This window comes from Ranitomeya imitator, chromosome 1 (genome assembly GCF_032444005.1).
Source record: "Ranitomeya imitator isolate aRanImi1 chromosome 1, aRanImi1.pri, whole genome shotgun sequence".
Classification (NCBI taxonomy): domain Eukaryota; kingdom Metazoa; phylum Chordata; class Amphibia; order Anura; family Dendrobatidae; genus Ranitomeya; species Ranitomeya imitator.
In genome coordinates this window covers 281,088,641-281,104,269 of record NC_091282.1, presented here as the reverse complement: position 1 = coordinate 281,104,269, position 15,629 = coordinate 281,088,641, and the positions used below count along the sequence as shown (strand labels likewise).

Genomic DNA, 15,629 nt, shown 5'->3' with positions numbered 1-15,629 from the left:
AGATACGATACGTTCTTTTGATCGGCCTTTATTGTATTTTAATGCAATGTCGTGGCGACCCAAAAAAACTAATTCTGGTGTTTTAAATTTGTTTTCTCGCTACGCCATTTAGCGATCAGGTTAATCCTTTTTTTTTTTTTATTGATAGGTCAGGCGATTCTGAACGCGGCGATACAAAATATATGTAGGTTTGATTTTATTTTTTATTGCTTTATTTTGAATGGAGCGAAAGGGGATGATTTAAACTTTTATTTTTTTCATATTTTTTTCAAAATTTTTTTTTTTTTTACTTTTGCCATGCTTCAATAGCCTTCATGGCAGGCTAGAAGCTGGCACAACTCGATCGGCTCTGCTACATAGGAGCGATGCATAGATCGCTCCTATGTAGCCGAATTACTGCCTTGCTATGAGCGCCGACCACAGGGTGGCACTCACAGTAATCTGGCATCAACAACCATAGAGGTCTTCAGAAGACCTCTGGTTGTTATGTCAACGCTCCGATGACCCCCGATCACGTGACGGGGGTCTCCAATGCGTGCATTTCCACCCCGATGGTCGGAAGTGCTTGTTAAATGCCGCTGTCAGAGTTTGACAGCGGCATTTAACTAGTTAATAGCGGGCAAAACAGCTGACATGTCCCTGCTTTGATGTGGGCTCAAGGTAGGGCATAATTACTAGCCCTTTGGAGCCAAGACCTCTGTAAACACTCTGGTAGCAGAGGCTAGTCAGGTGGGGGTGACTCGTCATCCAGAAGAGAATCTATTAGATTGGGATCCTGACAGCTTGACAGAGCGATCTTTTGGCACCAAGCCGGGGTGGGTTTGAAGGAAGGCTTACTACTCTTTCACTGGGTAGGAGATCAGTCTCGTCGGAGGAAAACCGCTGAAAGGATAAAAATTGGAGAGGACGTCTCCTGGTACGTGGAGATTCAGGCCTAGGCTGAGGAAGAGAGGTAGGTACTCTTACCGCCGGTGGCATCAGAGATGAGCTGATCCACTCGTGATCTCTGGAAGGGAAGGTAGACTTTTTAGATATCGGGTCCTCATTGCAGACCTTGAGCCAGAGTATTCTGCGCATAGCTACAATATTGCTAATGACACAGTCAGGACAGTTGGCAGCGTCAAGAGACGCAGCGAGCAAGTATTTTCCTGTGTGAGCAATCTGGTCTGCAAAATCAGCCAGTTCATTCCACAAGGCCACTGATAAGATGACCTGAGTTTATCCCAGGCACAGATCGACTTGATTACCCATGTGGAAGCAAAAGCGCACAGAGAAAGGCTCTTACAACCTCAAAGGCAGACTTGGCTAGGGCTTCGATCTGTCTGTCAGTGGCAGCAGCAGCAGGGCGCAGGAGCGCCGCTCATCCAGCACCCTCCATTTACATCACTACAAGCCTCAGGAGTGCTGCCCGCACGGGTCATCCAGCTATACACAGGCCCACTACGGATGTCACAGCCTCTGTGTGCCACTATCGCTTTGCATTACAAAACAGTATATTCCCAGCCTGTTCCAGGTTAAGCGACAGCTTATATACCAAGGGACTTGCCCTCCTACCCTATGCCTGCCACCTACATATGTATCCTAGCGTGCATCAAGTAACCCCATGAATAAGGCCCGGGAGGGTCGAAACGTTGGGTTTCTATCTGCACTTTTTGTTTCCTTTTTGTGGCAACCTGTTTTGTGAACACAATAAACTTGTTATATATTTGCATCATACCAGCTTCAAGTGTGCGGTAATTTTTGATATTGGAGTGGAGACAAACCATCAGGGAGTGACAGAACAGTGTTGGTAGACAGGTGTGAGACTGGTGGATCCAAGGTCAGGGAATCTGCCCATTTGCCAAGGAGATCAGAACCAATAGGATGTAAGATAGCTAACCGTTTCCTACCAGCTTAGTGCTTTTCCAGGTGTTCCCACTGTTTGGTAAGCCTCAACTTCCTTGTGGTTAAAAAAAAAGTCCCGGAGCGGCCATTTTGCCTTTATGAATAAGACAGTGATCAGGGAAGGACAATCTTCCTCCTTAATATCGAGGGTCTGATTGATGGCAGAGATGAGGCTGTTGACCATATCCTGGATCTTGTAAACGTGGTCTGTGTCAGGATCAGAGTCTGATTCGTAAGCAAGGTCAGACCCTGGGGCCACCTCAGAAGGAAAGGAGGAGTGACATACCAAGAGCATCCTGAAGGATGTAGAAGGGGAAGGGGAACCAGATGAGTAGCTGGAATAAGGCCACTTCTTGGACATTATCCTTGATATATGAAAACAAGCTGCGGAGACACCATCACGTGTTTCTCGACGCAAGCAGTGAATAGCCAGGCCTTTCCCCGGGAAGGAACAACCACGGGAAGGGCAGCATCCTATGAAGGAAAGCCCCCTATGCCAAGCATGGTATCCATCCACAGACAGCTGTTTCGGGGGTTTTGCCCCTCATCAGTGTGGAGTAGGAATCTGGCTATTAGGAGCAGTGCCTAGTAAAAAGGCTATAAAGGCACAGATGATTGGCCTCGGGGAGACCAAAACATCCAACACCACGGAGACACCATCACGTGTTTCTCAACGCAGTGATTCCAGAACACTGCCCCCATCCCTTATGGGAAATATGCAGATGCATGAAAAGAAGCTGCGGAGACACCATCACGTGTTTCTCGACGCAAGCAGTGAATAGCCAGGCCTTTCCCCGGGAAGGAACAACCACGGGAAGGGCAGCATCCTATGAAGGAAAGCCACCTATGCCAAGCATGGTATCCATCCACAGACAGCTGTTTCGGGGTTTTTGCCCCTCATCAGTGTGGAGTAGGAATCTGGCTATTAGGAGCAGTGCCTAGTAAAAAGGCTATAAAGGCACAGATGATTGGCCTCGGGGAGACCAAAACATCCAACACCGCGGAGACACCATCACGTGTTTCTCAACGCAGTGATTCCAGAACACTGCCCCCATCCCTTATGGGAAATATGCAGATGCATGAAAAGAAGCTGCGGAGACACCATCACGTGTTTCTCGACGCAAGCAGTGAATAGCCAGGCCTTTCCCCGGGAAGGAACAACCACGGGAAGGGCAGCATCCTATGAAGGAAAGCCACCTATGCCAAGCATGGTACCCATCCCCGAAACAGCTGTCTGTTTCGACACTAGCATGCCGAAAAAGCGTGCTGAAGAGAGGGGGGGAGCTGGCTTTCTTATGTCTTTAATAATGTTCACCACCGTTTGAAAAGGGACTGTGGAGAAAAAGGAGTGAGTACCTGTCTGTCCGAGGTCCCTACTCCCTCTTCTCAAACCAGAGGACGGCGTCAGGATTTCCCAGGGGAGGAGAGGAGTCACTGGAAAAAGAGCCCTCCTTCCCGCAACCTGTTGTGTGCCCAGACGGTGCAGAAGACTGTTTTGACCCCGGTTGGGAGGGGTGAGAGGGCTCACTAAGGAATGACAACTGTCTTCTTCCCAGCACCGCTCCAAGTACATGGCTGGAATGGGGAAAAGGCAAGGAGCTTTCACCACAAACTGCCCTGAAACACGCTTAAAGAGTTAGGTGTAAGGCCCTGCCACCGCAGTCCAGAGAGGGTATGATGTGGATGGCACAAAACTGTTCTCTCAGTCACTTTACTTGGGAAATTAGGGTAAGAAGTTGCATCCTGTTACCCTTTGTGCCAGTTGGTGAGTATATAATGCTGAGGAGGAGGTATTTTTTTGCCTAGTGTCAGCCTCCTAGTGACAGCAGGATACCCCCATGTTTACCTGTTATGAAGCCATAAAGAAAAGTTGCTTACTCACAATTTTGGGAAGGTGCACACAATTTCGTCCTGCCAATTTATTGGGATTTTTGTGAAAATATCTCCAAATTGCATTTTTTCTTTGTCTATTTGTACTGTTCCTATAACATGTTTATAACAAAACATGAGTAATTGTAATAATTTTCGGGGAAAAATACTTTGTTTTCTGGAACATTTTCAAGGGTGCCAACACTTTCAGCCATGACTGTATGTGATTTGCATAAATGCAGTCACGCGCGCAAATTGCTTATTTGTGGTCATATGACATCTGCTCCCAGCACCGGAGAAACTTCACAGTGCATAGGGCTTGCGTTGTGATTATCCACAAGGCTGAAGTCATATAGATTGACTACTTGTAGCATAGTCGAACAACCCCTTTAATAATGGTTAAAATACATTGGGGTGTATTAATCAATGTGGTAGAATTCTTAGATGATGAAAAATTAGACTAGGTAGTCTTAGAATGTGCCAGATTTATCAAATTTATACTTGTCTACTCTAAGCTTTGATCAGTAAATTATCACTAGATGTTATCTGGCTATAACTCCAGTCCTCACAGCTCCAAACATATGAATTTCTCAGAGTTTTCCTTAGTATCGCCAGGTGGTGGAAGTATCCTTAAGGCATCAGGAATTCTCTCACTTGTGCAATACTAAGGAAATCCTGAAAACATGGACTGTGAGGGCAGGGAGGACTGGAATTTGGGAAACAGTGGGCTATATGATCATCTTCTGGGTAGATGTTTTTTCTCCAAGACCAATGGGGTATACATACCTTTTTTTCCTTGGCAATGCGTTCAGCTTTTAGAGAGGCCACTTGAATAGGTGGTAGAGGTTTATCATAATTTATTCCACTGGAAGTGAAAGAAGTGCCCTAAATTAATTCTGTTATGACCAAAGTATTAAAAACTGCACACATTACTAAGAACAAAGGAGAGCACCATTTCTTAAAAGAAAAAAACAAAAACATTCCAGGACCATGGCCTTCAAAAGCCTGAATGTCTACAGCAAAATTACCCCATATAGAATGATATATTGTAAGGAGGATTTTTTCTAAATGTTTTATGCCGCATTTACACATCCATGCGAATATGTGTCTATGAGGCTATCAAGTTCGGAACCGGAGACCCTTAGCCAATGTGTGCACCGCTGTTCTGTGTATTAGTCAAATACATGTTTTTACTTTTTACAGATGTAAGTAAATAGTAACAAAACCCAACTAGTATATTTGGGGAAAATCAAAAGGAATATGATTTTTCCCTTTATAATTTAAAATAATTAATTTCTACAACTGTATAATCCTCTCCCCTGTACAAGGATCCCAGATATTTGCCCAACATGCATTGTTACTATAAAACTCAAGAAAATACTAATTCTATGTGGTATGCTGGATCTGTGAAAGGGCACAAAGTACCGACGCACAATAATGTTATTGCAGCTGTAAACTAGGGAAAATGCAGCATTTGTACATTTGGGGTAACATTTATTTAATATGGATGCATTAACCCCTTCCCGCTGCGGCCCTTTTTCGTTTTTGTGTTTTATTTTTTCGCTCCCCTCCTTCCCAGAGCCATAACTTTTTTATTTTTCCGTCAATATGGTCATGTGAGGGCTTATTTTTTAGCGGGACGAGTTGTACTTTTGAACGACACCATTGGTTTTACCATGTCTTGTACTAGAAAACGGGAAAAAAATTCCAAGTGCGATGAAATTGCAAAAAAAGTGCAATCCCGCACTTGTTTTTTGTTTGGCTTTTTTGCTAGGTTCACTAGCACTGTAATTATGACTCTACAGGTCATTACTAGTTCATAGACACCTAACATGTCTAGGTTATTTTTTATCTAAGTGGTGAAAAAAAATTCAAAACTTTGCTAAAAAATAATTAAAAAAAAAAATGCGCCATTTTCCGATACCCGTAGCATCTCCATTTTTCGTGATCTGGGGTCGGGTGAGGGCTACTTACTTTTTGCGTGCAGAGCTGACGTTTTTAATGATACCACTTTTGTGCAGATACGTTCTTTTGATCACCCGTTATTGCATTTTAATGCAATGTCGCAGCGACCAAAAAAACATTTTTTTATTGTTTTATTTTGGATGGGGCGAAAAGAGGGTGATTTAAACTTTTATATTTTTTTATTGTTTTCATATTTTTAAAAACTTTTTTTTTAACTTTTGCCATGCTTCAATAGCCTCCATGGGAGGCTAGAAGCTGGCACCACTCGTTCGTCTCTGCTACATAGCAGCGATCATTAGATCACTGCTATGTAGCTGAAATGCAGGCTTTCTATGAGCGCCGACCACAGGGGGGAGTTCACAGCAGGCTGGCATCAGTAACCATAGAGGTCTCAAGGACCTCTATGGTTACCATTCTGATGCATCGCCAACCCCCTATCATGTGACGGGGGTCGGCGATGCGCTCATTTCAGGCCGCGCGGCCGGAAGCGCCGGTTAAATGCCGCTGTCAACGTTTGACAGCGGCATTTAACAGGTTAATAGCGGTGGGTGAATCGCGATTTCACCCGCCGCTATTGCGCGCACATGTCAGCTGTACAAAACAGCTGACATGTCGCGACTTTGATGTGGGCTCACCGCCGGAGCCCACATCAAAGCAGGGGACCCGACATGCGCCGTACTAGTACAGCGCATGTCGGGAAGGGGTTAATATATGGTATTTATGTATTTATAAAGGGTTATTACAGGTTTTCATTTCATAGCTGTCTTTCACTTTCCAATTTAGAATTAATTTGTTTTTTACTTTGAGACATTTGTTCAAAGGTTTGTTTGTTTTTTTTCTTCACTTTTTTTCCCCTGTACATTTCCTTTGGACTTTGCACAATAATGGTCTAATGGCTGCCAGGTAACTATACAGGTTGCTATTAGCTGGGATCTGTATACAGAGGAAGGCTGGGCGGACACAGATCATGTTCACCTAGCATCCTCCTTGCACCCAAGGGCTTAGCTGACCAATATCAGATACCGTACATACTCGTGTATAAGCCGAGTTTTTCAGCACATTTTTTGTGTGCTGAAAACGCTCCCCCTCGGCTTATACATGAGTCATTGTCCCAGAAAGAAAGCGAGGGAGGGGGAGCGGCAGTACGCTGGCAATGAATATTAATTTCTCTTATAGCACACAGTAACAGCCGCAGCCTTCCAGCACACATCCTACATACTGTACCTTCCCTGTGCACCCTCGCTGCACCTCATTCCGGCTAGAGCCAGCAGTGTCCCCTGCTCATTAAGGTAATGAATATTCACGTCTCTCAACACCCATAGGCGTGGAGTGAAGATTCATTACCTTAATGAGCGGGACACATGATCGCTCAGCAGAAAGAGCTGCTGGGGCTGGAATGAGATGCAGCGAGGGCACACAGGGAAGTTAAGTAGAACGTGTTTGTGTTTTTTTATTTTTTATTGGAATCATGCATACAAGGATAGGGGATAAGGAGCCATGCATACAAGGACAGGGATGGGGAGCCATGCATAGAAGGATAGGGGTAAGGGGACAATGCATACCCGGCTTAAACTCGAGTCAATAAGTTTTCCCAGTTTTTCGTGGCAAATTTAGGTGCCTCCGCTAATACTCGGTTCGGGTTATACTCGAGTATATACGGTATAACAGGATTTTTGGTTGCTTAACGTAAAATCTGTTTCTTGGAGCCTCCATTTGGGGACACAGGAACCATGGGTGTATGCTGCTGCCACTAGGAGGCTGACACTATGCAAATAAAAAAGTTAGCTCCTCCTCTGCAGTGTACACCCCACCGACTGGCATTATACTCTTCAGTTAGTGAGAAAGCAGTAGTAGAGAAATAACAAGGTTGAAAAACCATAACCACAAACTTGAGAACTGTAAACGTGAGAACAGTCATAGGACATAGAACAACAGAAACATTTGGAGGGAGCTGTGTCCCCCAATGGAGGCTCCAAGAAACAGATTTTACGGTAAGCAACCAAAAATCCTGTTTTCTTTATCGCCTCTCATTGGGGGACACAGGAATCATGGGACGTCCCAAAGCAGTCCCTAGGGCAGGAAAAACAGACTTCCATCAGGTCAGAGGACTCACCACTGCCACCTGCAAGATCCTTCTGCCTAGGCTGGCGTCCACCGAAGCGTAGGTATGGACCTTGTAAAATTTGGCGAACGTGTGGATGGAAGACCAAGTTGCCGCTTTGCAAAGCTGTAGGGCGGAAGCCCTGTGGTGCACCGCCCAGGAGGCGCCGACTGCCCGGGTAGAGTGAGCCTTGATCCCAGGAGGGGGCACTCTGTTCTTAACCCGGTAAGCCTCCAGAATTGCTGTTCTGATCCAGCGAGCAATAGTCGCCTTAGAAGCCGGTTGGCCTCTGCGCGGGCCATCAGGAATGACGAAAAGAGAATCCGTCTTCCGGAAAGTGGACGTTCTATCCAGGTAGATCCTCACTGCCCTGACGAGGTCCAGCTTGTTCAACGATCGCTCCAAAGGATGAGTCGGAGCTGGACAAAAGGAAGGAAGAACAATGTCCTCGTTGAGGAGGAAGGTGGAAACCACCTTAGGAAGAAAGGAAGGCGGAGGCCTGAGGACCACCTTGTCCTGGTGGATGACCAAGAACGGAGGACGGCAAGATAGAGCCGCCAACTCAGAAACGCGGCGGATAGAAGTGATGGCCACAAGAAAGGCCACCTTCCAAGATAGGACTGACAGGGGAATCTCCCTGAGGGGCTCAAAGGGGGAAACCCTCAGAACGTCCAGTACCAGGTTTAAATCCCATGAATCCACAGGGGCCCTGTACGGAGGAACAGCGTGGGCCACTCCTTGAAGAAAGGTCTTAACCTGTGGTCGGGAAGCTAAAGTCTTCTGAAAAAGGATGGAAAGCGCAGAGACCTGGCCCTTCAGGGAACTAAGAGCCAGGCCCGAATTCAGTCCTGCCTGAATGAAGGCCAAAATGGAAGGCAGGGAAAAGGACATAGATGAAACGTGGTTGGACTCGCACCAACAGAAATAAGCCTTCCAGGTACGATAGTAGATCCTGGAAGACGAAGGCTTCCGAGCCTGAATCATGGTGTGAATCACCCGGTCCGAAAGGCCGGACGCTCTTAGAACTGCGGTCTCAACAGCCACGCCGTTAAGCTGAGCGACCGAAAATTCGGGTGGCAGATCGGACCCTGAGACAGCAGATCAGGCCTGTCTGGAAGGCGCCAGTGAGCGTCCGCGAGAAGATTGACGAGCTCCGCGAACCAAGCTCTTCTGGGCCAAACCGGGGCGTTCAGGATGACCGGCACCCCTTCCGCTTTGATCTTCAACAGTTTGGGAAGTAATGGAAGGGGTGGGAACAGGTAGGGCAGCACGAACTGTGACCAAGGAATGGCCAGAGCGTCGACGCCCACTGCGAGAGGATCGCGAGACCTGGAGATGAACTGCGGAACCTTCCTGTTCATTTGAGACGCCGTGAGATCCACGTCCGGAGTCCCCGATCGAAGACAAATCTGATGGAAGACCTCCGGATGCAAGGATCATTCCCCTGCCGCGAGTCCCTCGCGGATGAGGAAGTCGGCGGCCCAATTGTCCACGCCGGAGATATGCACCGCGGATATCACCGGAACCGTTGCCTCTGCCCAGAGGAGGATCTTGGATACCTCGGCCAAGGAGCTCCGAGTCCCCCCTTGATGGTTGACATATGCCACCGCCGTGGCATTGTCCGTCTGGATTCAGATTGGAAGACCCCTGAGAATCCTTTCCCAGTGAAGGGACAGAAAAATGGCCCGGATCTCGAGGACATTGATCGGCAAGGTTGCCTCCTGCGCCGACTAGCGGCCCTGTACAGTCAGGTGGCGAAATACCGCACCCCAGCCGAGCAGGCTGGCGTCCGTCGTCACCACCTGCCAGTGAACTGCAAGGAAGGACCTGCCCTGGGAGACGAGAGGTGACGTGAGCCACCAGTTGAGAGACCGCTTGACCTGGGGAGAGAGTCGGATCAGGCGGTCCAGGGAGAAGACAGACCTGTTCCACTGAGACAGGATGGCTTGCTGAAGAGGTCGCGAGTGAAATTGGGCGAAGGGAATCGCTTCCAATGTTGCTACCATCCTCCCCAAAACTTTCATGGTCGATCGGAAGGAGGGAGACCGAGGGCCCTGGAGCACACGTATGTCCCGATGAAGGATGGATCTCTTGTCTTCGGGAAGAAAGACCTTCGTCTGACGAGTGTCGAAGAGCATGCCCAGAAAGATGATGCGCTGAGAAGGAATAAGGCAGGACTTTTTCCGGTTGACCAGCCTCCCGAATCGGGCTAGGGTGTCGAGAACGATGGACAGGCTTGAGAAAAGGACGGAGCCTTGATGAGGATGTCGTCGAGGTATGGAAACAGAACCATGCCTCTGACCCTCAAGATGGCCATCAGCGCCGCCATGATATTTGTGAAAACTCTTGGGGCGGTTGCAAGACCGAACGGCAGGGCAACGAACTGAAAATGTTCCTGGAGCACTGCAAAGCGCAGGAATCGGTGATGTCCGGGGAATATCGGGACATGGAGGTAGGCGTCCTGAATATCTATGGAACACAGAAATTCTTGAGCCTCCATGGAAGCAATTACTGAACGAAGGGATTCCATCCTGAAGTGTCTCAGACGAACTCTCCTGTTCAGCAGTTTGAGGTCCAGAATGGGGCGAACCTTGCCGTCTTTTTTCGGTACCACAAAAAGGTTTGAGTAGAAACCTGTGAACCGTTCTTTCTGGGACCCCGGCTTTGAGAAGAGAAGCGATGGCCGCGAAGAAACCCGGGACTAGAGCGGGATCTCTTGGAGGACGGGATTCGAAGAAACGATCCCGAGGTTGTGAAATTAACTCTATCTTGTATCCCGAGGATACAACCTCCCTGACCCATGCATCCTCTACTGAGGAGATCCAGACGTCTCTGAAGAAGAGGAGACGGCTGCCTAACCTGGGAGGTGGACCGTCCACTGGCCGAGAGTCAGGCCGAGGTGGTTCTTCCAGTCCTGGACCTGGAGGATCTACCCTGGGAGTAGCAAGGATGCCAGGAAGGAGTGGGCCTAAAGGATACCGCTTTCTTCTCTTGACGTGCCAGTGGCCTCTGTTGCTGCTGGGAGAAGGAGTTCGATGCTGAGAAGCGACGAAAAGGCCGAAAAGACCGAAATTGACATCTAGGAGGAGGGCGACGAGGCTTGGCCTGGGGAAGAAGGGAGCTTGTGGACCCTGTAGCGTCCTTAATGATTTGGTCCAACTTAGAACCAAAAAGACGAGACCCCTGAAAAGGCAGGCTGGTAAGGGACTTTTTAGAGGACAAATCCGCCTGCCAGGCCTTAAGCCAAACGGTCCGGCGGATGGCAACCGCGTTGCTGGACGCCTGAGCCGCACAGTACGCGGCATCCAGGGAGGCGGAGACCAGATATTCACCCTCGTGAGAAATCTGGTTGGCAAGTTCCGTCAGCTGTCTGGAAGGAACCCCGTCCAGAATGCCCTGACGGAGCTGTTTGGCCCATTTGGATATGGAAGCAAAGGCCGGGCAAAGACTAGCTGAGGCCGCTTCAAAGGCTGACTTCGCGAAAGATTCTATGACTCTATCGTTAGAATCCTTCAGAGATGCTCCGCCGGACAGTGGGAGGACCGTGTTGGTGGACAGTCTGGAAACTGGAGGATCCACCGAAGGAGAAGCAGTCCAATTAGCGGTGAGCTCCGGAGAAAAGGGATATAAAACGCCAAGACGCTTTCCTCTCTGAAAGCGTCTGGTCGGGTTCTCTCTTTCTCTTGTCATAATCTCCTCGAATTCCGGGTGAGAAGCGAAAAACTTGGAAGGTGGTTTAGCCTGATCTGCGGGTTCCGTAGAGCAGGGGTCCCCAACTCCAGTCCTCAAGGCCCACCAACAGGTCATGTTTTCAGGATTTCCTTTGCATTGCACAGGTGATGCAATTATTACCTGGGCAAGACAAAGGAAATCCTGAAAACATGACCTGTTGGTGGGCCTTGAGGACTGGAGTTGGGGACCCCTGCCGTAGAGGATTCCTTGATGCCACAGGTTAGATTTATCACTCCAATGAGATTCTGAACCATATCCCTCATGGTAGCGATTTGGTTCGAATCCAGCTCCGAAACATCCTCCGAAGGCGCATCAGAGAACGACTCGCCTGAATCAGGGGAGGAGGATCGGGAGGAGGACCGAGTGGCGAGACGGAGCGAGAAGAGGACTCAGACCGGAGTTCCTGTCTGGACCTTTTGTGGCTAGCAATGGAGGGTTCGGACGGAGCTTCCTGCGACCCACTGGCTACTGCGGGGGTCTGCAGGGGTAACCGATCCAGCACGGACACCAAAAGTTTGAGACACCCGAGTTAGATCGGCCACCGATTGTGACAGAGAGGAAGCCCAGCCTGGGATGGGGGTATCACTGTCGGGCGGATCGGCCGGGGGATCCTGGGCGGTGGGCACAATAGGGTTGCTGCAGGCCTGACAGAGCGGAGAGGACTGACCTGAGGGAAGTTTGCTGTTACAGGACGAACATGCAAAGTACTTGACTAAGGCAGAAGAGGAAGAAGTAGGAGGACAAGAGCGGCCCCCTTTAGAGTTAGACATTTTGAAGAGGTCCCTGAAGAAAATGCCAGCAGGTTAGGGGACAGTGGGGCAGAGGGGGGTGTCAGACTGCAGTGCAGAGCTACTCACGGCAGATGAAAAACACGGATACCAGGATGTTGCAGGCCTGGAGGAAGATGCTGTGGATTTCCGGCACAGATGGCGTGCTGTTTCCCCAGAAAAGAGCGCTCTGCGAAGTTCTCCGGCGAAGGTGCGTGGCACGATGCAGAAAACTCGTGCCCTGAGTGTCCAGCAGCGGCGTGGAGGAAGGGGCGGAGCCAGCCGAGATGGCGCCGGCGGGTGGGGAATGCAGGGCAGAGTTTGTCGGGCGGGAGAAAGCCCGCCCGATGAAAAAGGAAGTGGGCGGAGCGCGGCACTGGAAGTAGACTACGGGGAAAGCCGGGGCCTAAATTAGAAGCCGGTGACCGCCGAAGTGGTGGTAAACAGCGGTGCGGCGCAAAAAACGTTGCGGGCGCGGCCCGGATGATAGGCGCGGCAGCCGCCGCAGGAAAGGGGAGCGCCGGTGCTGACGCCGGAAGTAGGCCCCGGGAAGAGCCGGGGCCTATATTAGAAGTCGGCGGCCGCTGGAGAGGACCGCGGCCGCAAGTCACCTCCCAAGGTACGGCCGCTGGGGAAAACGGCACGGCTGCCTGTAGGGGGCCGCGCCGCAGAGATGAAAAGGATGCGGCCGCAGGTAAGGCAGTGCGACTGCCTGTAAAAACGTGGCCACCGTGGGAAGCAGCGCAGCCGGTCATCAGGGCCGCCGCGCAAAAGATAGGGAAAAACCGGGGCCTAACTATCGTCCAGTGCTGCGGTGGGTCTGCAGAAAAGGTGCGGCCGCAGGGATAGAAGTGCGGCCGCAGAAATAGCAGTGCGGCTGCCTGTAAGGCCGTACTCATAGTCCGCTTTGTGGGACTACAGGTGTGACTGCTCACCCTGTATCCCTTCCGGAAAACCTGAAAAGAAACGACGCACATTGAGGTAGATAAGGGTCTAATGAAAGACCAGTGTCCACCTCCTACTGACACTAAGCTAAACTGAAGAGTAAAATGCCAGTCGGTGGGATGTACACTGCAGAGGAGGAGCTAACTTTTTTATTTGCATAGTGTCAGCCTCCTAGTGGCAGCAGCATACACCCTTGGTTCCTGTGTCCCCCAATGAGAGGCGATAAAGAAATCCAAGTTACAAATGGAATAATGGTACAGTAGCATCAGTATGGTTTCCATGGTGCGTAGAGGATTTATTTTCAATAATTACCTTTCAGCAAGTACAGAGGCATGCTTTGGATTTTTCTGAAATGGGTTCATTCCCAATCTGAAACGTAAAATATGAAAAAAATATGAAACTGAATATATTAGATATTAATATTACACCTCATGCTGTGATTTTGACACCTTCCAGAAATTCATACTATCAAGAATTCAGTATTAGGAGAAAGGCAGTTAAGTTCTGCACACAGAGGCTTTTTGGAGGTGGTTAAAAACAGTGTGCTTTCTACTGGAAACTGCTTCTGAAAACGCTTCTTCCTTCGGGAGCTGTAAGAGATGTATTTTGCCTTTTCAAGTGGCTTCAAAATCAAGTGTTTGGGAAAGTTTTTTTTTGTTTTTTTTTTCCCCTCACTGGAGCGTTTGTTTGCAGCCTTTTAATCAGACAGTGCCTAATTTAGAGCGCTTTCCACCCAAGGCTTTAAAGCTTGTAGCAGAAGAAAAGACTGAACACGAGAAAGTAATTTTCCAATAGAGATGAATGTATAAGTTTTTCAAGCATTTTTTTCAGCAATTTTTCAGGCATCTTTAAAACCGCTCCAAAAGACTCCTTAATAAACTCCATGTGCATATAACCTTAAAGTTATAAAATTGCCTCTGTCTGAGTCACCACTGGGGTGCGGGGCGGGATTTTAGAAGCTGATCAAAGATGAATTACTTACTGAATTTAATAAAATCTGTATGCAGAAGGCTGCGCCAAGTGGGTTTAATATTTAATTTTATGGCTCTACATAGAACAAGGCAGACTGTATCAGAAAAACAACATTCACAATTAATCTGAACTTAAAGAAACCACTGACATTTAAAGTAGGAGGACCACTTTAAGACAAATGGTCGAATAGTTTGAAGACCACGTGCCACAAATACCAGTACTGCATGAATACTGTGATCTTGAAAACCATTAAGAAGAACTTCTAAACTTACAGCGGTTTAATGGGTGGGCTCCTCTTCCCCGCCGTCATTTTCATCAGGTCAAAGCGGTTGGTGTACAGTTGTGTGTGTGTTACACCTTCATCCTGGGCATAGATCTGACTCGTCCGGAGAGGGCGACTGTTCTTAGTCTGAAGATAAGAGGCCAACACATTTGACTAGTTTCGTCTCTGGCTTTGAACTATAGTTTCTCATTCTCCATAGACTTACATTGTAAAGAAGACATCCAGTCCCCACATAAACCCTTTTGTGAGACTGCGAGTTGGATTTGGAGTCATATGGGTCAGTAGAGAAACGCAGCGGCGCCGGAAACCGGCAAGACAGCGATCACTAAGTATTTTAATACAACAACACTACACTATACACATATTTAGAACGGTTTGGGCAATAAAAGTTCTCTCTGGAGTACTTTTTTTAATGAGAAACATGAATCTACCGTAATTCTTTTTATACAAAACGAGTCTAAATATCTTTTATAGGTTTTAATTACATCCAGTGTTTGTCCTGACGCTTCGTTTCCCAGTGCTATCTTGTCATAAATAAGATACAGTAGATGTTTTATTATAATAGGGAAATAATCTACCCGACTGCTGTAAAATACAAGGGATGCTGGAAGCCGGTGAACGTTCCCATCGTACCCTCAGATAATTGCACATCTGTTATTATAGAATTTTCAATGAGTTGGTAATTGAGAATTGGTAGTTAACTTTGCTTGTCTTACATTATCGCAATGTTTTGCATAATGTGATTGAACACGCACAGCCCTTTATTTTTATGTATCAAATTGTACCACTGAAAAGTATATTTATACAGCATTTTAAAAAATCTTTAAAGGGGAAAATATCACCAATTAATAAACAGATTCATCTAAGATCTGATGAACTTGACCTGGTGTACTTACTTATCCTGATAACAAAAAGATCGGTTTAAGTGTTTAGCTAAAGAGTGAAGCAGCTCATGAGTCCAAGTTTATTTGATCTCTGCCCACCCAGTTTGATTGACAGATGTAGGTTGTACTGACAGCCTGATTGACAGAGGCAGCTTGTACTGAGCAGTGTGAGATCTCAGCAGCAGGAGAACACTGAAGAACTGTCAATCAGGCTAGGAAGGCGGAAA

The 15,629-nt window shown here is 48.0% G+C and overlaps 1 protein-coding gene across 2 annotated transcripts in view; it reads right to left on the bottom strand.

The window, feature by feature from the left end:
* LOC138669066 (E1A-binding protein p400-like) overlaps positions 1-15,629 on the bottom strand; it is a 242,603-nt gene that overhangs the window by 26,994 nt on the left and 199,980 nt on the right. For both annotated transcript variants that reach the window (XM_069756070.1, XM_069756071.1), the window contains 3 exons: positions 14,508-14,644; positions 13,576-13,632; positions 4,540-4,618 (listed from right to left, as the gene is read on the bottom strand). In XM_069756070.1, the coding sequence (XP_069612171.1) occupies positions 4,540-4,618; positions 13,576-13,632; positions 14,508-14,644 (273 nt within the window). The remainder of the gene's footprint in view (positions 1-4,539; positions 4,619-13,575; positions 13,633-14,507; positions 14,645-15,629) is intronic.